Below are 22,350 nucleotides of genomic sequence, written 5' to 3' on the forward strand. Positions count from 1 at the left end.
TAATGTGTAGTTTAATGGTTCAAGACCAAAAAAACTAAACTTTATTTGGTCATGGATTTAAATCTCACCAGAAGGCACTGCCTACTTGTACACCGAAATACACCAATAAACCGTTGAAGTCAGTTTGAAATTTGATTTAAATTTTTTGGGTCGGTTTGATCAATTGAATAAAACTTAAAATTATTATTAAACAATACTATTATACTTAAAATTTGTTTTGAAAAATAACCAATTATATATATATATATATATATATATATATATATATATATATATATATATATATATATATATATATATATATATATATATTTACTTTAAAAAATAACAAAATTATGTTTATTATAGTTCAATTGTTGAAAAATTAATTATTAAAATAATTATTTATGTATTAAATCTAAGTTATAACCAAATTATGTATATTGTTCAAATTTTAACGGTTAGATATTAGTTGGCACAACACTGTAGCCCAATCATTTAGTAACCCACTATATTAGACTTGACCTAACTATGTGAAAAAATATTACTCTCTTGATGAGATTGGTGTGTCAAGCTACTTTAGTGTTTGGATACTAGTGAGGAGAGTTACCCCTTGACTAGAAGTAGTGCTTTGGAATCGACCAACAAGAGAGACTAAGTCAAATTCCAATCACATTCACTCTCAACATTAACCATAATCGTTCGGTTTAGTTGTTCCAATATCACTAAATCAATTAACCAAATAATTGTTTTAGCAGTTTCACATAGTTATTTGATTCAATTGATTTTCGATTCGATTTAAATTTTATTTTCATAAGGAAAACAGATGACATAGAAAATAAAACACCAAACTTCTGAACCATGTATCATATTGAAAAATAAATCATAGTGACCTAATCAAGACAGTAAACCCTATTAGACACAAAATATGACTTTAGTTTCTAAGATGTGTTTACATATATCCTTCAATATTGAAACTATCAATTCAAAATTTATTTTTATAGACAATATTAAGTTCATATTTTTATTGAACATGTTAAATTTATACTTTTATAGATATAAATAATTAATCTGACTTCAATTTCTTCAAATTAATTATCTTAAATAATCTATCCATTTAGGTAATAAATTAAAATTTCTAATATCTCATGTTGCTAACCCTTTTAATAATTTTTAGATTTTACTCAAAGACATTTATTTATTTATTAATATAAAGTCATATTAATTGATTAACAGAAATAAAATTGAATTTTAACAGAATTTTTTTTTATTAAATTTATTAATATATATAATTAAAATATTATTTAATATCCTAATAAGATATTAAAAAAATATTAATTTTTTTTGAAACCCAAATCTGAACCAAGAAACCTTAATTTTCGAAATCCACCCCTACATTCTTGCTTGTATTCTAGAGGACTCTAGAGGCAACCCCTTTTCTCATAGGAATAGAAAAACACTCTCATTATGTGCTAAGTCAGCCACCACAACTTTCCTAACAAACAATTTGAGATTGACAAAATCTTATAATTATCAATCGACTGTTTACGAATTATAATACTAAGTTTCGCTTCTCCTGGAGTGTTTATATATATATATAACTAAAATATATTTTATAACATTATTTTATCTAAATTAATATCTCAATAAAATATTAAAAAAAAGTTTTAAATAAATTTAAAATATTAAATTTTTGCCCAAACTCATATTTGAACCATCGAGAAACATTCATTTTCAAAATCTATCGCCCTACTTTTCTACTTGCCATATATTCTGTATTATAAAGCACAAAGTCATCATATCGAATATGTGAAAGAAAAAGCCAAAAATTTAGATGCAACCTTTTTTAGGAATATGAAAGCTCTCTCAATTAAGTGTCGTGTCAGCCACCCATTTTCTTATAGGAATATGAAAACCCTCTCATTATGTGCTGAGTCGGATACTACAACTTTCGTAACAAACTATCTGAGATTAACAAAATCTTGTAATTATGAATAGGCTCTCTACGAACTATAAATACTCACATTTTTTTTCTTGATTTACTTTATAGGTAGGTATATTCAACAAAGGGAACCTAAAGATTCCTAGATATTTTAGTAGTAAAACAATTGTTGTATTATCGGGACGTATTTAAAAATCTGAGTTGGATGAGCTTGAAAATTTTGTATCGAATTAAAAGAAATAACGATAAAATTATAGATAAAACATGAAAATAAATGTAAATTTTATTATTTTTCTAAAAATTTAAAAAATATTAAATTAAATTAAAATTAAAATTAAAATTATGAGATAATGTTGCATTACATGAACCACTATTAAATAAACAATAAAAACATATAGGCATTGTTCTTATTCATACAAGCACTATTAATCACTTCTTCTTTCATTCATCAAATCAATCAATTCATTAACCAAAATACTAAAATACCCTCTATTTTAAATTATTATTATTTATTTTATTTATATATAAATACCATTTTTTAAGTCTTTTTATAAAAAAAAAAAAAAATTATCATTTTCTCAAAATTATCACCAAAAATCAATATTTTATCTCTCTAGGTTATTTAAATAACCGGTTTTGGGTTATTCTTTCTAGATCCGCTCGATTATGTTTTAAATTGGGTAATTATTGTTTACGATGTTCCAAATTAATATTTATTTAATGATTTTGAATATTAATTATTAATTGAGTTGATTTGACTATAAATTGAAGTTGAGTCCTTATTTTGATAATTTTGAAAGAATAATCCAAAACAACAAACTATAGATAATCAAAAACATGTTTCTCTTTCTTAATATTTGTAATTCGTAAAGTTGAACGATTGATTTAAGACCTAAGATTCTGATGAGGATACGCACATAGATTCTCCAAATCCTAAAAGCGACAGAAATGTTTCTCTCCCGCCGGTTAATCGCAAGTGATGCCGGCCGCCGCATCATCTCTTAACCCTTTCTTCATATCTCTTCTCCGCCCTTCATCCCAAAAGAGACGATTTTTATCGACTGAAGAATACATGTAATGATATAATCATATGGGTTAGATAGATGAAGATCTTTCTTTTATTTCATTTCATTCCCTTTTTCATTCGGTCAAAACCCTAAATTGTTTATCTTCTTTTATCTTCTACAATTGTTGGGTATTCGTTGTTGATTTTGTTTGCAGACTGGAAGGACTATCGGTTAATTTAAGGTGAAAATGTATAAAGAACGAGGAGGGGGCGGGTCGAAGACGGAGGTGGGTCATATTGAACGGAAACGGATCAACGATGCTTTGGATAAGCATTTGGAGCGACCGTCTCCGTCCACATCCCGTGGATTTAGTCAGGATTTGATAACCGCTGCTCATGCGGTTTTAGCCGGTGGTGGTGGTAGTGGTGGTAAAACGCCCATTGATAATAAGGACTCTCGTTCTATGTCTTTGTCTGAAAACAAACGCTCTGATGGTAATTCTTGATAGATATCTTTACACGAGCTCTTGTTTTATTACCTTAGAAATGCATAGATTTTGCTCATCAAGTATCCTTAGTTTGATTCATAACTGGGCAGTTGATATTTTTGTATTCTATGAAGCCTATTATTCTATTTGAACCATGTTTTTGTTTTATGCTTTGAAATGCTTAGAAAACAATAAATTGATTAGTGCAATACTGCAATAAAAGAAAATGTATCAGTTCTTCCATCTGAGAAGATGATGTCAATGGAAGATCTTATTTCTTTTGTAACTACTAGTGGATTTGTATTTTGTGCGAGTCATATTTTAATTCATAGAATACAATTAGAGCTTTTAAATGACTTCATAATATCACGATTATAAGATAATTCCATTAAAGCTGTTGGTTGAAGCTATTATTTCTTTGGCCTTGTGACATACATAAAATAGTTTACAGTGGAGAAAGATTTAGAAAGAAGATAGTAATTCCTTATATGCAACTTAGAGTTGTATGCTTGAATCTTGATATTTGTAGATGATTTTGTTATATGATTTTGTATTATATTATAGTTCTCAGATTCTTAGAAAATTCTTGAATCGTTAAGTGGTTCAGTTATGTCTTTTATTAATGATATCTTTTATGTACTATACCATCAAAAGTGAACCAAAATTGCACAATTTGTTGTGAAAATAATGTGCATACAGTTTCATAAGGTAAATGTGGGCATCTTAGTTACATCAATCTCTTGATAATTTCCGTTTGTCGGTTTTCAATACATAGATTGGTAACTGCTGAGCTTGCACAATCTCTTGATAATTTCCGTTTACGGGTTTTCAATACCTAGATTGGTAACTGTTGAGCTTGCACAATCTCTTGATAATTTCCGTTTACGGGTTTTCAATACCTAGATTGGTAACTGTTGAGCTTGCTACTACGTGATTCAGTATTCAATTGATCTTGATGAATTGCCAATTATAAAACTACTACTCCTTTCTTCAATTGCATTTTGTACCTCATCCATATCCTGTACCTCCATTAAACCATTATGAAATAAAGGAAGTTAAAAAAATGCTAAATAAACAAAAAAACTCAAGGGTGTTATCATATCCAGTTTAATATTGTGAACTTCAACTCTGTGGAAGAAGCTATAGTTCTTTTTATGCCTTTGTCTATTTCAGTATAATAGAATAATCAGTTTTAATTTGGTAAACTATATGTATATATCATCATCTTCTTCAGTTAAAAAGGAAATATCTAATCTTGGTAAGTGGAATCTAAGTAGCAAGAGTATACATAAGTAAACTTTAAATATGGTTGCAAGGAGTTCTTTAAAAAAAACATAGATGCACACATCTATTGGTATGTTGTAATAAATATTCTTCTCCTTTATTTTGGTATATTTTAAGCTGGATTTCATATAATCAGAACAAAACGCAAACAAGTTAAATGTATCACAAAGTTCAAAATCATTAACTTGTTGACTCCCTTTTGCCCCCTATTTGTGGTTTGCATTTCTTAGTTCTTTGAGAAATGTGACTTTTCTGATAAGCGTGGAAATATGAATTGGATGTGATTTATAGGAATCACCCAAGAAATGGATATATTCTGTTTGCTTAAAAGTTCTTACAAGATACTTTTGTTTCCATGATATAGACAGTTTTGTTCTTAAGGTAAAGATATATAGATCTTTAAGGCAATTAATTATCAAGATTAACTTGGAATGTGAAGTTCACTCCATCTCTCTATATAACCTGTTTGGAAACCTAATTATAATGGAGAATTTCCTTGTTCAATAATTTATTTCCAAGATTAAATGAATGTTTAATGTTCTGTATTGTTGACTTCTTTTTTGAATTAATGGCAGAGGAATCTGAATCAGACAGCGAGGAGTCAGATGTTAGTGGCTCTGATGGAGATGATGCATCCTGGATTTCATGGTTCTGTAACCTGCGTGGAAATGAGTTCTTTTGTGAAGTTGATGAGGATTATATCCAAGATGATTTTAATCTCTGTGGATTAAGTGGCCAAGTCCCTTATTATGATTATGCTCTGGATTTGATTCTGGATGTGGAGTCTTCTCATGGTAAGCTTATTTTTTAAGTTGAGAGATTTATTTTCCAAGATTTGTTTTACAATAAATAGCTTTTCTAATGTGGATCTCATATATGCTCTTTTGTTGGTTATAATATGTAAATTATCGTAATCATTCACATGATTCTTAAACCTAACTATGAAACATATAAAATGACAAAGAGAATGGCAATTCTTTTTGGTTATAAAACGGAAAATCTGTGAAGTATTCATCATTGCAGTATTACCGAACTCTTACACTCTTTTATATGTGGTAATAAAAATCTCTTACATATTGCAAATGTTTTTTTCCAAGTTAGAGCATAAAAGGACATGGTAATATTTTAACTTATGTTGCTTCTTTAGTATATGCATACTAAGGAAAAGTTGATTTGTTAACTAATGAGTCTTGAACTTTACATATACTCAATCATGAATAACATGATTATCCACATTTAGACTACTTAATATAATTTTTTAAATATATGCAACTACTATTATTCTTGTATTCACTTTCTTCTTTTTAGAGTATTAATTTTATAAAATGGTATTCTAATTGAAATAAAAAAGGGTGTTGCTCTACTTTAGCAGAATCAATTAATGAAAATATGGGAGATATTCATTATTTTCCTTTTTCATTATTTGCATGTTTGGGTTGTGACGTGATGTATGGAGATTGCTCACAAACCTTGATCCACAATGTATGTGCTTACATTGAAATATTTTTTTCCGATTGATTTGCTTTCAAATTTTCGTTCCTATGCTTGTATGTCTCAGTGGGATGTTATAAACTTGTTTTTTATTAGTGCTGAATATGTTTGATCCTTACATTTTTCATTCTTATTGAACTTCAAGGAGACAAGCTCTTAGGATATTGTCATGTGCATGGTTAGAGAAAGTTAGTATATTAATTAGTATTAGAGAAAGTTAGTATATTCATTTGTATTGGAGAAAGTTAGTATATTAATTAGTATTGGAGAAAGTTAGTATATTAGTTACTCCAATCATAATAGGCCAGTAACAAATCAACAGTCATAAATAATTTTGCTACGCTAATAGCGCGATTGGACATTCATATCAAGCGGATTGATGGGTTTACAAAGGGATCTAACAAAAAAAATACAAAGGTCAACTTCCCAAGATTTGAAGAAGACGCTATAGGATGGATACTGTTGGCCGAATCCTTTTCAGTTTGCATAACACAACACCTAGACCAAGACAAGTCACGGAGGAGCACACATTCTTGGTATAATTTTTTCCTGGAAAATTGTGATTATGACATGAATATTGACTGAGAAAAATTCAAGACAGCGTCTTGGAAACATTGGAACAAAACCATTGGAAGGTCCAAGATTTGATGAAACGTTGCGATATTAGTAAAGAAAAAAATAACATGAAAACTTCGGAATGTGGTTTTCCAAACAAATGATAAATCAAAGTTAATGCCTTTTCAATTCTCTCAATATGGAATATATTCCAAACATATATGCTAGCGTTCCTTGTTCTTCAAAAGTATATTGGGAAACAAAACAAGAATTCAAATCCATAGTTTTGAAACCCGGTCCGGCCCGCAGGTCGGACTGGCAAACCCGGTGAACCGGTTGTTAAACCGGGCTGGGTTGATGAAAAAATCGGAAATGCAATCAACCCAGTTAAACCCGGCCAACCCGCCGGTTGGACCGGAAATCCGGCAACCTGGGTTAACCCAACGGGTTTATCCTATTTTTTTTAAAAAAAATACTTCTTTTCTTTCTCACTTATCACTCTCTCAGTTCCTCTCTCCCCATTTTTTGGAAACATCCTTCATTCACCTCAAGCTCCACCTCTTACCTGAACCAGCTGATTCCGCTTTTACCAGACTAAAAAAACTATTTTATGTGGCATTGTAAGTCATAATTTAAGATGACACTTCTACTTTGACTATTATAGTATTAACAATTTGATGGATTTTTGCTATTTTATATTATTTTATTATTATATGAAACCCAATGGTTGAACTAGTTGACCCATCGGTTGAACCAGTAATCCAGTGACCTAGTCCCTTCACCGGGTTGATGACCGGACCGGGTTTCAAAACTATGATTATATCCCTTATTTCCCTGGGATTGTAGTTCAAGAATTGATAATGGACTTGAGTTCTACGAGACTTTTCTATTCTCGTTTTTCTTCCTTTGCCATTCACAGGGCTAAGAGGGAGATAGCCCTAATAAGAAAGTTTTAATAAAAACTGAGATTTGGTCGTAGAATAAATATGCAACCTTTTACTGAAAGAAAAAGGGGAAATTCTGAATTTATTTATTCTAGAACGTTTGGATCCCGAAGGTTTGGAGATAGATGCAATCAATAGGATTTCACTAATTCTACTTCCCGAAATAAAGAGTGTGGAAAATGAGAATTTCACGATTCTAAATTTGTATATAACAAAATATTATTGGGTCGTTTTTATTAGTCACCATTTTGGGTTAATGAAGAATTATATCTATCAACAACCACAATTCCTGAACGAAGTTAGACGATCGGATTTGTCCTCCAAGCTTTGCTTGCGAAGAGGACTGTAAAAAGAGACGGTCGTCAAAACCACCGAACCTCCACCTCTTCTAGCTGAATCTATCGAATATCTCCAACGATTGATGTGGTGATCAAGTACCCTTTCAATTGAGGAAAGGATGTGAATGTCAATTTTCCAGAATTTGTTGAGGATGAAAGATCAGCTACTTCATTAGAAGAACTCTCTCCAACCGATGCTTTAGAGAAGATGACAACATTTTCAGATGTTTAGGGTTTAGTGTTGCTGCCAAATTCAGAGAAAACACCATTTAACAAGGATGCCATTACCAAAAAAAGCACATGGAACCAACCGACATATTTCCGAAGAAGAAAGAAGCAACTAGGGTGCTCACAGTTGAAAAGAACAATGTTCAAAAGTCCTCCGCACAACAAGCTCCTACAATCTAAAGTTGCGCTAAGCAACTTATAACAATTGGAACATGGCTTTGCCTGACGTCTTAATGGCTTCCATCACCGAACAAATCGACTGAGGAAAACTAGCTGGCGTCGAATCGAGACCTCAAGCAAAGCCTGACATTGAGGGGGGTCATCTTATGAAATTCCTTCAGGTGGGAAGTCAAATACCTCCCACACAGCCACCGGAATTGGTTGCAGATTCAATCACAGACCTTATCGAACAAAGGCTGCGAGCCAAACCTCCGGATGTAGATGAAGAAGAGACGTTCGACGTTCTGAAATTCCACAAGATCAAACATAGATCATTGGCAGGGCTTTGATTTTTCATTTCTTTTTAAAGTTCGAAGCTTCTGAAGAATATAGGCAATGGGTGGCATTAATGAGGTCTGTTGAAAGGATGAAAAATTAGTGTTGGAAAGTATCCCTCAACTAATGGAGGAGGTAGCTGTCTTCCAACGGAATTCCTGGGTAGAAGTTAAATGTTTGTTAGAATATGGACTGGAAAAATGATAAGAGGCTAGAGTTTTAAATAAAATCAAGACTGGGGTAGATTGCTGGTGGGCCATATTCGAAAATCAGCTGAAAAAGAAGAAAGAAGCTGTTTGGTGAGAACTGAAATTATTGCTGGTGGACTTCATCTGCTGAAGGGAACTGCGATCAACATCATACTTCATTTTGTTCGGAATGACCTCAGCAGATTTTGTAGTTACAAACTACTTCCAATCTTGACTCTCGCTGATTTTCAGCTTCTCTCGAGGAGAAGAGAAATTAAAGGGGGGAAGTACTGTCTATATGGTTAGAGATAGTTAGTATTGATAGTAGTAAATGGTCTAGTTAGTATGTTGGCTAGTAGTTTAATTAGTAGATTAAAATAGTAGTATAAATATAAGACAATCTTAATCATAATGAGAATTGAACAATGATGTTGCATAACAGTTATAGTAGTCTTTCTCTTTCCTTAGGTCTCTGAAGTGTCTCATCCTCATTCTATTGGAAAGTCTCTCGATCCCCATTCCTTGTTTCATAGTTATCGTTATCTTTTTCTTAGTCACTCATACAAATAACATATATCTTTCACATTTACAGTTGGCTCTCTTCACATTTGCTTGTAATATCTTTCACATTTACAGTTGGCTCTCTTCACGTTTGCTGGTAATATCCAAATCAGTCCTTGGTCTTGTTGGAAAATAAAAATTCACAAAAAGGACCACTGTTAGAATACTGCAAGTATTACTTTTGCCAATAATTTATATATGAGCAGTTTTAGGAAGGTTTAGTAGTATGTTGGTGCACAATTAAGTTTCAGAGAAGGATTGGCCTTTGTTTCTAGCTAAAGTAAAGAATAATTCAGCAATATAATAGAAAATTATAGATACATGCTTGTAGCCACATTAAAATGTTACATCTCTTGCTATCTTAAATAAATAAATAAAACTCGTGGAATTATTAAGGTTAATGAAATGGATTAACTGGGAAGATGCAGGTGATATGTTTACAGAGGAACAGAATGAATTGATTGAGTCAGCAGCGGAGATGCTTTATGGGTTGATTCATGTTCGTTACATACTGACAACCAAAGGAATGGCTGCTATGGTAAGTAAGACTCAATATAGATATTTTACTGGTGCATCAGAAACTTGTACAATTAACTTGGGTTAGTTAGTTATTTGAGATTAAGTCCAAATAGCCTCCAAAATCATCATCCAAAATAACCTCTATTTTTTTCACTGTATATTTATACTCCTAAATATATTTTTACTTCAAATAACCTAATTTTCAATAATACTAGGTCAAACAAAGGCCTTAAGGGGATGCTTATATTGCTTCCTGAACTCGCCTCAAAGGACCGTTTTCTGCTTTATGAACTTTAAAAAACGACGCAAATTACTTCTTTCTGTTGTTTCTTTGTTAACTCTGTTAATTTATTAAATTGTCTCTGCTAAACTGCATAGTGGATTTAATCAATACGTGTGCTTATTTCCTTAACATGATACACTCCTTAAATTTTGGCAGTTAGAGAAGCTGAAGAATGCGGAATTTGGGCGATGCCCAAGAGTATTTTGCTGTGGACAGCCATGCCTCCCAGTTGGTCAATCTGACATACCTCGAGCAGGCACTGTAAAGCTGTATTGTCCCAAATGTGAGGACATTTTTAGCCCCCGATCCAAGTTCCAAAGTAGTATCCTTGAAAGATCAGTTTATGATATATTATAAATAGCTAGATATATTCTTGTCATTCATTTATCCAAAGTTTGTTCCTTTAACTTATATTATAAGACATCGATGGTGCTTATTTTGGTACAACTTTTTCTAACCTATTCCTAATGAGTTACGGGCATCTCAAGCCACAGAAACCGTCGCAAAAATATGTACCAAGAGTTTTTGGCTTCAAGCTCCACAAGCCATGATGTGAAACAGGATTTTCCCGAGGTTTTGATTTTGGTATATGTACATAATTTGTAGTGTGTGTTCAAATCAATTTTTCTTATTTGAGTATTGTGTTTTTGAAATGCAGATATATTTCAAACTTTACCAGGATATGCGAGTAAGATATTTAAATTGGAGAAAAATATGTCGCAATGGAGCTTGGTTTAGTTATGTGCAAGGTTATTCAAAGTTCCAACCTTTCGAATTCTACAATTTATCGGTGTTCTTTTTGTACTATTTTTTTTAAAGAAATTTAACATTGGGTTATGTTTGGCATTTTGTTTAAAGCCATTCTGGACTTGTGCACAACAGAATGTGTATTCATTTATGTAATCCTGAATTATTTTTATTATTTTTTATGCTTATTAGCATAATATTGAATTTGAGCTTCAATAGTCATTCTATATTTCAGTTATGATGTTTTATCAAATATAGAAAGAAGCATTATTGATATTTGTACTTTGCAAGCTTATCTTGATTCTAGTTTATATTTTTATCATTGAGTTTATTCTTAAGTAATATTTTACAATACAATATATAGAAGAGAGGTTGATTGAGATTTTGAAAAAGTAATATTTATTTATTTTGGAAGGGCCAAGCAACCTAACTCTGCTATATATAGTGTTGAATATGTCAACCTAAATAATCAAATTTATCTACAATTATAGTTTGTTGGATTTGATATATATAAATTATCCATAGTTTGGATTCAATTTGTTGGATTTAAAATCTATCAATAATCGAGGTTACTGAATAATAACTATTAAGATCGTGAGTCAACTCGTTCGAGTTTGCGAGTAAACTTGTCGAAAATAAGTCAATATTTTGTAAGTCGACTCGTCAAAAATAAGTAAAGAGTCAAAGAAACTCTTTTAGAAACAAAATCATAATTAATTCACAATTTAACTTGTTAGAGTCAATAAAAAAGATAAAATCAGTGTTATTACGATTTTACTTTATAAATTATTCTTAAATCTTGTCTGTAAATCTGTGAACAGAGTAAAAGATTTGTGAAGAGAAGAGTAAAATCGGAATCGAATATTGTTAATGCAAAAGAAGTTTTTGAGTAAAATCTCAATTTTACAAATTTAATTACAAATGATTATATCATGCCTCAACATTATAGCCCATTTATATCATTTTATTATTAAAACACATACTTGTGATAGTTGTATAAATAAACCTCAATATTGATTACTTTAAATTTTAATTCTATTCCTTCTTGTAATTTGAATGATAAATATTTACCGTTCAAATTTTGTCCCGAATACTAATAAACACCTATATAATATTATTAATATATTTATTTATTATTCATATTTTATAAGAATTTTAGTTTTATTTTATAATAATATAAATTGTTAATATATTTTATAAATATAATTTTATTATAAAATTTTTAATTTTTTCAAAATCAAACTGAAAAAAAATGGTAATAAAAAAAAATCACAAGGCTCATCCCAGCCTTATGATTATTTGCTATATTTGTTTAATTAAAATAATGATCAAATTTCAAATTAACAAATAAATAGGAGCTCAATTTGTGAAGCCTGAAAGGATGGAACAAAACCTGCCCTTAATGGCAAAACCCTATTCAATAAAAATTAATAAAGATTTCATTTTTTATAAGCTGTTAAAAAGTATTTTAAGATACAAAGTTTAACAAAGAAAACTGTTTAGCTTGAACATAAGTATATAGAATATGCAACAAAGCTGGATAATCTAAGATCAAAATAAGATTAAATTATCTCTCAAATAGAATTATCCTAATAAAACATATGTCAAAGCTTCAAATATTTCAAAATTGTCTTCCTGAAGAAACACAAATAGAAAAGAAAGAAAGGTTCAAACACAACAATGTAGAATAGATAGATGAAATTAACAAGACCAAACAAAATTCAGAGAATTTAGTTCTCTGTTTGTTCCCTAAGCCTCCTGATTGTGCTTCGAACAGTTACAGCACTAGCGGTGTTCAATGTATACGCACCACCGGCCTTCACTTTGCCACAATCCTTGCATCCCCAAATACCAACCGCCTTTCTCTTCACTGCAAACTGGTACAAGAAATTGATCAAATGGATTACTATCATATCCATGAATCCATTAACTAAACAAAACTTTGCAAATTATTCGATGAAAAGAATATACCTTTCCGCAGAACTCGCAAAAGTATTTGCTGTGCTGACTGACCTCCATCTTCTTAATCTGCTTTCGCAGACTGGCACCATAACGGGTACCTGAAAGTCATATTATTAGTGTCTGCATCCAATCAACCATGAAACATAATGTTCAAGCCAAAATATGCATTGAAAATTTGCTATGCAATGAAAAGAAAACAAACATAGATATGACCTAATTCATCAGTAAACTAGTAAGCAACAGTTTAGTCATATAACATAACATAGTTAAACTAAAGTTGTAGCCAATTTACATTGAAATTTTTCTTGGCAATGAAAAATTTAAACATAGATATAACCTAATTTATCATTAAAATAGTATGCAACAGTTTTGTCATGATATAACAAACCATATTGAAACTAAAAAATTTCATTGAAATTTGGCAATACAATGGAAAAATCAAACATAGATATAACATAATCCATCATCAAACCAGTAATGAACAGCTTAGTCATGATATAACAATACCATATTGACATATTTGAAAATAAAGTTCTAGCCAATTTGCAATGAAATTTGCTAGAAAATGAAAAAAAATCAAACATAGATATGACCCAATTCATCAATAAACTAGTATAGCATGCCATATTTAAAATAAAGTTCTAGCCAATTTACATTGAAAATTTGCTAGACAATGGAAAAATCAAACATAGATATGACCCAATTCATTAATAGATTAGTAAGCAACAGTTTAGTCATGATATAACATACCATATTTCCCAACGATACCAGCCTTCTTGGTTCTCTTTGTCTGCACAAAAAAAAACCCAAACCCAATCAATAAAAACACATAATTCACCTCCAAATAATTCGAATCACACAATAACATAACTTTACATTTCATTAAACTGATACATATCTTCGCAGACTATATAAAAAACCGTCTACATATAAACAAGTCCTGTTTCGATTAATAGATTCATCTAGTAAAGAACTTAACATCACTAATAGTCTTGCCAATACCTCATGGCACTTAAGATCTGAAAGAAATAGACCAAAAACTCAAAGAAGGAGTTTTTAATGAAATAAGAACTAGGTCATCGGAGAAACGATGATCTACGAGAACTAAGAATCGACAATGAAGAACAGTAAAAATGGAGAAAGAAAAGAGAGATTACCATTTTCTCTGGTTCGTTGAAAGCAAAAACTGAGATCGGCAAGGAGGAACAAATGAAACCCTAGATAGTTGATCCAATTTATAATCGTATGAACTTTTGTTTAGTTGGGCCGAAATTATGTTTATAATAAATCTTTAATATTTAATATGGGCTTGGTCCAATATTTTAACTTTTGGTATTGGGTCAATAATTTAATTTTTGCACAATATAAATATATTACGAGGACATAGTTTTATGTTATTTTATAAAATCAAATAAATTATGATTGCATGAGGATTTCTTTCTTTATAGGTAAATGTCTCTCTTTTTTTCTTTTTTTACCGCTGTAATTTTTTATTTTTATTTTCATCAATGATGAGCACAAAAAAAAAATGACAATATTTGTATTTAGGCTTATAGATGAAATGGGAGGAATATTTTTTTTTCTTTTTAGAAAATATAAAATGATAAAATATGTGAAAAAATCAATTAAGAAATAAACAAACTTAACAACTATTATCAAATAAAATAATAAAATATGTGCAATTAAGAAATAAACAAGCTTAACAACTATTATCATATAAAATGAAGTATAACATAAAAAATAAAATAATAACAAAAAAAAAGTGAATTCAATTATAATCTAGTCTTCACTTTCTCCTTTTTAGTGTTCCTCCCACTCTAAATATTTCTTTAAGGCTTGTTTCCGGGTTCATATTCTTTTCTAAAAAGATTGCTTAACTCCTTACATTTTAAAAATAAATAGAAAAAATTGTCTCAACTCTCAACCCATGTTCTTTTTTATCATGCACCAACCAATAGCTACCACTAAATATTTGGAAATTCTTTCGGCCATCAGTTATTTTGAACAAAATTAGGAGTTCAGTTAAATCGAGTTTATTAATTTTTATCTAATCTATATTTTTGTGTATCACTTGACTCGAAAGTAACCCTAAGATATTTAAGTGGCGACCGATGAATTAACTATCTGATTATATTATTATTACGATTGAGAATGTTGGAAATCAGTCGATACAGACGGTGAACTCATTATTATTTTTTTTAATCTTCGAACTTGTTAACATTAGTTTTAAGACGTTGGTAAACATTTTTATTTATGTTTTCATTGTTATTTCTTAAATATTTAATCGCATTGTATTTTAAATATGTTTAGTGACAATTTGGATTATAGTATTTTTTATTTTTATCAATAAAATTAAACTATTCTTATTTCTATCCTATTATATATATAGACTTTAAAAAAAATGTTACCATTTTATTACTAGATTAGATTAGGAGTATAATTGGTTTAGTTCGATCAATTTTTTCTCCGAAAAGATCATCCTAATCGTTTGTGTCAGTTTTTTAAATTCTTTATCCGTTTGTTGGTCAAATGTCTGTTCGATTTAGTTGATTATAAGATTTAAAAGTTTATTTGTTGAAAAAATAACAATAACAATATATATATATATATATATATATATATATATATTGACTTTTTGTTTCAAGCAAATGCCAACTGTCAGAGCTCTTTCTTGTGGCCATTTCATGCATTCAGCATTGTTTCAGAAATATACATTTACTGTGTAAATGACTTGTGATAAGAAGGGAATAACCAAATTTCATTGGCAAAATCATAAATGTGAATCTTATATATATATATGTGTGTGAAAATTAATTTTTACACATTTCTGTACATTACATTAATTTATTATCCACCAGTTATGCAATGAAATAAATCAATGACAAATCAAAAGTCCTTTCCTAGTCATTAATGAAATTTTTGCAAACACTAAAATAGTATATTTTTCCATCAGAAATCCATTGTAAGAAGGTGTTTGTACAAAAGTGGATTGCACATCATATATATATTAATAGCAGTTCAGAAAATTGAATGTGACAAACTATGTTCAATTTTCTAAACCACAAATCTCACAGAAATGATGTTTTCAAATATGTTTCTCAAGAACTAGGCAAAAAATGCACAATTTGCCAAATATAATCAAAACCCACAATCATATATATGAAAAAGTTAAGCTTAAAGTATTTTGTCAAAATGATAGAAAAGTTCAATAAACTGTTAACATAATTAGAAGGGCTAATAAATAAACCTGGAAGAATTAGACAGGAACACATACCTGTGAGGAATTAATCATTTGTGGCACAAACGAAAACTTCATGAGCATCAATCAAACTCGACTCCTTCTCTTGGTCAATGATTTCCACAAACATATTACATGTTTTCTCATGTTGAATCATCTCCTGCAAGATCTTGTCTTCCACAACTGTACCCATCAAAACCTTCTCGCTAATATCAGCATTATTATCATTTGCTGAAGAAAACACTAATTTCGATAATCGATCTTTCTGAATTTGACGACTATACTTAGTGCTCTCAGCTTCACCAGCAACCAGATGATAAGTGTAGACGAGTTTCTTCTGTCCAATTCTATATGCCCGGCTGATGGCCTGTCTTTCAACAGAAGGATTCCAAACAACATCCAACAATACAACTCTTGAAGCACCCACCAAACTAATACCCTCAGAACAAGCCTTGGTTGAGGCTAGCATTACTTTAACCGTGCTATCTGGATTGTTGAATGATGTTATGGATAATTGACGAAGTTTTGTGTCTTTTGCTCCATCCATGTACAACATATCATTGCCTTCAGACCAACCAAAAAGGGAATTTAGTTGGTCTTTAATGAGTGTTAGAGGGGTGATGAATTGGCTGAAGATGAGGACTTTCTCATTTAAGCTCTGGCTGAGTCGGATGAGGTCAATTACGAATGTTGTCTTAACACCGAATTCAGGATTTAACTTAATAGCTTCTAGCTGTGGCATGTAAATTGAAAGCTCTTCTTTTCCCGATAATTGAGAGTGAATCAGCAACGATGGGTGAACTGCTGTTAATGAGGAGCAATGTTCACGTTCTAGGACGCCAAGCTTCATTTTGGAGACGAAATTAAGAATCTCTGTTTGTAAATCCGTTGGCTTTAAGACAACTAATAAGTCTCTTAGACCTGGAAGGCTTTCCTTAAGTATGTCACCTTTGTAAACATGTGCCATCCGGTAAATTATATCCTTTAACTCTTTGATCCTATCATCATCATTTTCAGCTATGCCTTTTGTCAATGATACCCATTTGTTTAATGCTACGTTGGTTTCTCTTTTATCACGTTTCTGCTTTCCGGATATGTCATTTTCCTTTGTGAGGATAAGTTTGTCAGCGAACTTAGGCACTACCAAACGCAGAGTATTGTATAACTCACGGAAGTTGTTCTGAAAAGGAGTTCCAGACAGGATGATTCGTTTCTGAGTCTCTACTTTTGAAAGTGCCTTCCAGATTAGGCTGTTCTCGTTTCTTGGTGTATGACCTTCGTCGAGAACTAAAAGATCAGGAAGTTCTCGAAGCATAGTCACAACCCTTGAAATATCTATTTGGTTTTTACTGGCTTGCTTCTTCTTTCCACCATGATCACCTGCTAGAGTTTCAAATAAACCATAGCTCATTCCAAGAACACCCTTTTCTTTTTTCCATGATAAAAGTTTAACCAAACGGTTGGAGGTTTTGTCTTGTTCACGATATTGCTTCACTAGATTAACAGCTGAGTTCATTTCTTGACCTGAAAAATCCTTCCTATTCATGTTATGGAATGGAATGTTAACTTTCCATTTCTTGAACTCATCCTCCCATGTAAGGAGCATATTCAGAGGAGCAAGTATGACAACTTTTCTAGTCGGGTATAACTCCAAATAAGACTTTATGAACATGATGGTGAGTCGAGTTTTACCAGTTCCAGGTGCATGTGAGATTATGCATCCGTTTCCACCACCATTTGAAGTGTCTTTCTTTAAATCCTCTAGAAGTATGCTTCCTTCTACGTTCTTCCATATAAACTCAAACCCGTCTCTTTGATGCGCATACATGGTTTGTCTCAGACCAGGAATTAAACCCCAAACTGTGCCTGCAGTGTCAATTATATCGTCCTTTAAATGAGATCCTCCATTCTCAAAATTCATATGGAGTTGGTGTATGCCAATGTTATTTCTCTCTTCCCTGAACTCTTTCTTGTTAGTTCTTTTCCATGGATTGCTAGCCTGCATGTATATTTAATGAGTTTATAATTTGAAATAAGAAAATGACCAACAGACAAAAGAATACTTCATTGAAAATAGACTGGACATACAAAAGTTGGTGACATGTATCTGATCTCCACCTCCACATACGAGCATCTTTTACATCGGACTCCAATTTGTTCATCAAGAATGAGTAGATGATTGCCATGACCGCAGTTTCGTAGCATACTAACAACAGTTTTCCCTGCTGAAGTTTGATCAATACCGACCTATACATGAAGAATAAAGACATATTTGAAATATCAAACTTAACAAATAAAATCATTGATTTGTGACAAGAAGCTCACAGTATTTTTTGAATGTGTCCACCCAATTCCTTCTGTTGCCATTGCAAAAGTCATCTCTTCAAATAGCTTCTCTCCTTCGATGTCCCAATATGATTTCTCTTCAGCTGGTTTTGCATCGTATTCCTCTAACCCGAAATTCTTGGGTATTTCGAAAATTTCTTCTTCATCTTGTTCATAGAAAGGAGAGAAAGGGACATCTATTTGGTCCCATAGAGAATCAACTAGAATCTTAAAGATCAAAGTAGATAAAAAAAATACTTTAGTTTATAAAATCTCATTATAATCCAATAAAATTAAATCTTATCTTACCTTAGCTGCTGTTGGTTTCTCAATAGCCATATGTCTTTTCTTTAATGGCATTTGGTGCATTCCTTTCCAGATATCTTCTTTATTGATATTTGAAGAAGAAACATTTTGCTCATCCTCTTTGAAGTCATTAATGGCATCTGGTGTAGTCTTTATTGTTATGTTTTCTTCTTCAGGGTCATTTTCTTCTTCTTGATGGTTAGTTTTCTCGGTATCATTTTCCCAACCATGATCTGCGGAAGCAGGGCCATTTTCCTGTTCATTCTCCCAACCATGAGCTGCGGAAGCAGCCACATTTTCCTGTTCATTCTCCCAACCATGAGCTGCGGAAGCAGCCACATTTTCCTGTTCATTCTCCCAACCATGAGCTGCGGAAGCAGCCACATTTTCCTGTTCATTCTCCCAACCATGAGCTGCGGGAGCAGGGACATTTTCCTGTTCATCACCAGTTAGATTGACAACACAGGTTTTAGGCTCATTGATTTTTCTTCTCTTTGGCTGCGATGAACGAAGTCGTTCAGCCATTTTGTTAGACTGTTGTCTACCATCTTTTTTCTCATAAGGCACAGAAATGTTCAATCCGGGGACCTTTTTCTTCCTACCAACTTTGGCTTTTTCCTTGTCATTCTTTCGATCAACTTTTATGGGCATGGTTCTTTTCTCATTCTTGTTCTTCTCCACCTTCTCTTTGTCTTTCTTTCCTTTGATGCTTACATGCATCTCTTTTGTATCCAAATTGTTGGGGTGAAAATCTTCATACCTGGATTTGTGATCATCCTCTTCATCAGTTGATTCAACTTCTATGGGCTTGATACTTTCCTCTTTCTCATTCTCATCAACCATTTTTCCTTTGGTATTTACATGCACATCTTCTGTATCCAAATTGTTTGAACAGAAATAGTTTGATGATCTATTGGGCTGAAAACCTTCATCGATAGAAATAACATCATCCTCTTCATCAGATGATTCAACTCTTATGGGCATGGTATTTTTCTTATTCTCCTTCAATACCCTCTTTCTTTTGATGCTTACATGCACTTCTTTTGTACCGAATTTGTTTGAACCGAAATAGTTGGATGTTACTTTGGGACGAAAATCTTCCTCGCTGTAACTATCTTCATCTTCTTCCTCAGCTGATTCTGAATTTTCACTTTCACTACTCCCATCCTCATCATCTTCATCCTCCTCCAAATTCACTATCTCCATCTTCCTGTCAAAGCTCATAGAAACCTCATCAGCACGCAACTTGTTTGAACGGAAAGATTTGGATGATTTATTGGGACAGAAATCTTCATCGCTAGTATCATCATCATCCTCTTCAGACGATTCTGTTCCCAATTCAAAATCAATATCTTTTCCATAAACACTTCTCTTAATATGTTTCTCTTCCTTTTCTGATTCAGAAGAAATATTAATGTGATCCGGAGAAGACGATGAAGGTGATGAAATCCCACATTTGACAGCAATTTCTCTTAATTGAAATCCAGTCAGATCATCAATCTCTGGTTTACTTATATTTCCAGCCGGACTCTCGCCGCTGAAATCGCAATGATGATACCAGTGATCAACCTTCTCATCAGAAACCAACTTCTCTCCCAAATTAACTCCACTATCACCGTTTTTTTCCGCAACGCCTTCACAATCAACCATCAAGAACTCCGCGTCTTCAGTGATTTCATGATCATTTCGATTCGATGTCCCGATTTTCGACGGCGAAATCAATTCCTCGACGATATCAACTGAGCACGAATCTGCTGAACTTCCACATTGTTGTTTACCTCCATTAGGAGAGAATGATTTCTCCACCGTTTGGTTCATAGCCTCAACATTAATCTTCCTCATCGCCCGCATAAATCCAGTATAACAACTAACCGCTTCCTCTCGGCTCCGCCTCGCCATTGGATCGCCACCTTCATCCATAATAACTGTCCAAGGTCTACCTGATTACTGAATGATCTGTAATCTGTACGTATTCATAAACAAACAGATTCCGATATTTTCAGCTATAACACGATTTATACCACAATGAACATATTCAAAACAGGACGAAGAAATCAGATTAAATAAGTATGTAAAACTTCTCAACTTCTCGCTACTCACGCTAAAGAATGTCGCCGGAGATACTCACAAGTGATCGAATCAGTGACTGTTTCGCCTCGCCATTAGATTCTAAGGTCAACCTGAATGATATGTAATCTGCACGTATTCATAACAAACAAGTTTCCAAATATTTTCAGCTATAACACGATTTGTATCACAATGAACATTTTCAAAACAGGACGAAGAAATCGCCGGAGATACTCACCGTCACCGCTGTCTATCGGATTCTCTTCCGTTAAGAACTAACAAATACCTGAATGATCAGTAATCTGCACGTATTCATAAACAAATAAGTTTCCAAATATTTTCAGCTATAACACGATTTGTATCACAATGAACATTTTCAAAACAGGACGAAGAAATCGCCGGAGATACTCACCGTAACCGCTGTCTATCGGATTCACTTCCGTTAAGAACTAACAAATACCTGAATGATCAGTAATCTGCACGTATTCATAAACAAACAGGTTTCCAAATATTTTCAGCACTATAACACGATTTGTATCACAATGAACATATTCAAAACAGGACGAAGAAATCGCCGGAGATACTCACTGTCACCGCTGTCTATCAGATTCTCTTCCGTTAAGAACTAACAAATACCTGAATGATCAGTAATCTGCACGTATACATAAACAAACAGGTTTCCAAATATTTTCAGCACTATAACACGATTTGTATCACAATGAACATATTCAAAACATGACGAAGAAATCAGATCAAACAAGTATGACTAAAACTTGTCGCCGGAGTCGGAGATATTTACCGTAACCGCTGTCGATCGCACTAACACAGAAACCTGCAAATTTCAGCTTGTAGAGCATCAAAACGGTCAATACATACAGTTATCGAATCATTGAATCAGTACAATCCACCATTTCTCTTACCTCTCTCTAGGTTCAGAACAAATGATGAAACAAACAAGGCCTTAGAATGCAGACACGAGTTTGAGCACCCTGCAAATATACAGAGAGTGAAGATAGCCATTTACAGGGAAGAGTATCAACAGAGACGATGCCATTTTTGCATGTACATAAAAGGGAAGGCGGGGACCGTGTTATTGGCTAATGAAATACTGACACCTGTCATTTATCCGTTTATCTTTTAATTAAGTTTACTAATCTGAATATATATATAATATTAATGTGGTAAACTGTATTAACAAATTTATATTTGAATTAATCATTTTGTTAAAAATTGTTCACTTTATATTTGCTCATTTCTTGTACAACACGTTTCATTAATAACGCGTCAATTTTATTCTCTTTTCTAACATAGACTCTATAAAGCACAAGTAAACATTTAAGGCCGAGACATACTTAATTAATATTAAATATTAATATGATAACATAATAATATAACTTACAATTT

The 22,350-nt window shown here is 32.1% G+C and overlaps 3 protein-coding genes across 6 annotated transcripts; 1 reads left to right on the forward strand and 2 right to left on the reverse strand.

The window, feature by feature from the left end:
• The first annotated feature begins 2,795 nt into the window (after positions 1–2,795).
• On the forward strand, positions 2,796–11,264 carry LOC124917643 (casein kinase II subunit beta-3-like). 4 transcript variants are annotated; one of them, XM_047458029.1, is made up of 7 exons: positions 2,796–2,995; positions 3,143–3,422; positions 5,275–5,493; positions 9,922–10,037; positions 10,458–10,623; positions 10,722–10,886; positions 10,960–11,264. In XM_047458029.1, exons 2-6 carry the CDS (start codon positions 3,176–3,178, stop codon positions 10,850–10,852), a joined length of 879 nt encoding a protein of 292 aa, XP_047313985.1. In that variant the 5' UTR covers positions 2,796–2,995; positions 3,143–3,175; the 3' UTR covers positions 10,853–10,886; positions 10,960–11,264. The 4 variants fall into 4 exon arrangements, with proteins under 4 accessions (XP_047313985.1, XP_047313984.1, XP_047313987.1 ...); XM_047458028.1 differs by having other exon boundaries at positions 10,722–10,874; XM_047458031.1 differs by having other exon boundaries at positions 9,943–10,037; positions 10,722–10,874.
• Positions 11,265–12,594: 1,330 nt separating this feature from the next.
• Positions 12,595–14,249, reverse strand: LOC124917640 (60S ribosomal protein L37a-1). The gene is made up of 4 exons (XM_047458025.1): positions 14,168–14,249; positions 13,761–13,800; positions 13,020–13,108; positions 12,595–12,925 (listed from the first exon to the last, which is right to left on the reverse strand). The coding sequence occupies exons 1-4, from the start codon at positions 14,168–14,170 to the stop codon at positions 12,779–12,781; spliced, it is 279 nt and encodes a 92-aa protein (XP_047313981.1). The 5' UTR covers positions 14,171–14,249; the 3' UTR covers positions 12,595–12,778.
• Positions 14,250–16,286: 2,037 nt separating this feature from the next.
• On the reverse strand, positions 16,287–20,799 carry LOC124917639 (SNF2 domain-containing protein CLASSY 3-like). Its single transcript, XM_047458024.1, has 4 exons — positions 18,883–20,799; positions 18,574–18,801; positions 18,337–18,495; positions 16,287–18,247 (listed from the first exon to the last, which is right to left on the reverse strand). Exons 1-4 carry the CDS (start codon positions 20,797–20,799, stop codon positions 16,295–16,297), a joined length of 4,257 nt encoding a protein of 1,418 aa, XP_047313980.1. The 3' UTR covers positions 16,287–16,294.
• Between the last annotated feature and the right edge of the window lie 1,551 nt (positions 20,800–22,350).

Source organism: Impatiens glandulifera, unplaced genomic scaffold (genome assembly GCF_907164915.1).
Source record: "Impatiens glandulifera unplaced genomic scaffold, dImpGla2.1, whole genome shotgun sequence".
NCBI classification, from domain to species: Eukaryota; Viridiplantae; Streptophyta; class Magnoliopsida; order Ericales; family Balsaminaceae; genus Impatiens; species Impatiens glandulifera.

What these genes read in the sequence shown, in the direction of transcription:
- LOC124917643 (XM_047458029.1), top strand. Translation starts at nt 3,176, where the DNA reads ATGTATAAAGAACGAGGAGGGGGCGGGTCGAAGACGGAGGTGGGTCAT. An exon ending in TGAAAACAAACGCTCTGATG is followed by an intron (nt 3,423 to 5,274) that starts GTAATTCTTGAT and finishes AATTAATGGCAG; the next exon opens with AGGAATCTGAATCAGACAGC. An exon ending in CCAAAGGAATGGCTGCTATG is followed by an intron (nt 10,038 to 10,457) that starts GTAAGTAAGACT and finishes AAATTTTGGCAG; the next exon opens with TTAGAGAAGCTGAAGAATGC.
- LOC124917640 (XM_047458025.1), bottom strand. An exon ending in TGGTATCGTTGGGAAATATG is followed by an intron (nt 13,109 to 13,760) that starts GTATGTTATATC and finishes TATGACTTTCAG; the next exon opens with GTACCCGTTATGGTGCCAGT. An exon ending in TTTGCGAGTTCTGCGGAAAG is followed by an intron (nt 12,926 to 13,019) that starts GTATATTCTTTT and finishes TTCTTGTACCAG; the next exon opens with TTTGCAGTGAAGAGAAAGGC.
- LOC124917639 (XM_047458024.1), bottom strand. Translation starts at nt 20,799, where the DNA reads ATGGATGAAGGTGGCGATCCAATGGCGAGGCGGAGCCGAGAGGAAGCG. An exon ending in AGAAACCAACAGCAGCTAAG is followed by an intron (nt 18,802 to 18,882) that starts GTAAGATAAGAT and finishes TTGATCTTTAAG; the next exon opens with ATTCTAGTTGATTCTCTATG. An exon ending in GGACACATTCAAAAAATACT is followed by an intron (nt 18,496 to 18,573) that starts GTGAGCTTCTTG and finishes CTTCATGTATAG; the next exon opens with GTCGGTATTGATCAAACTTC.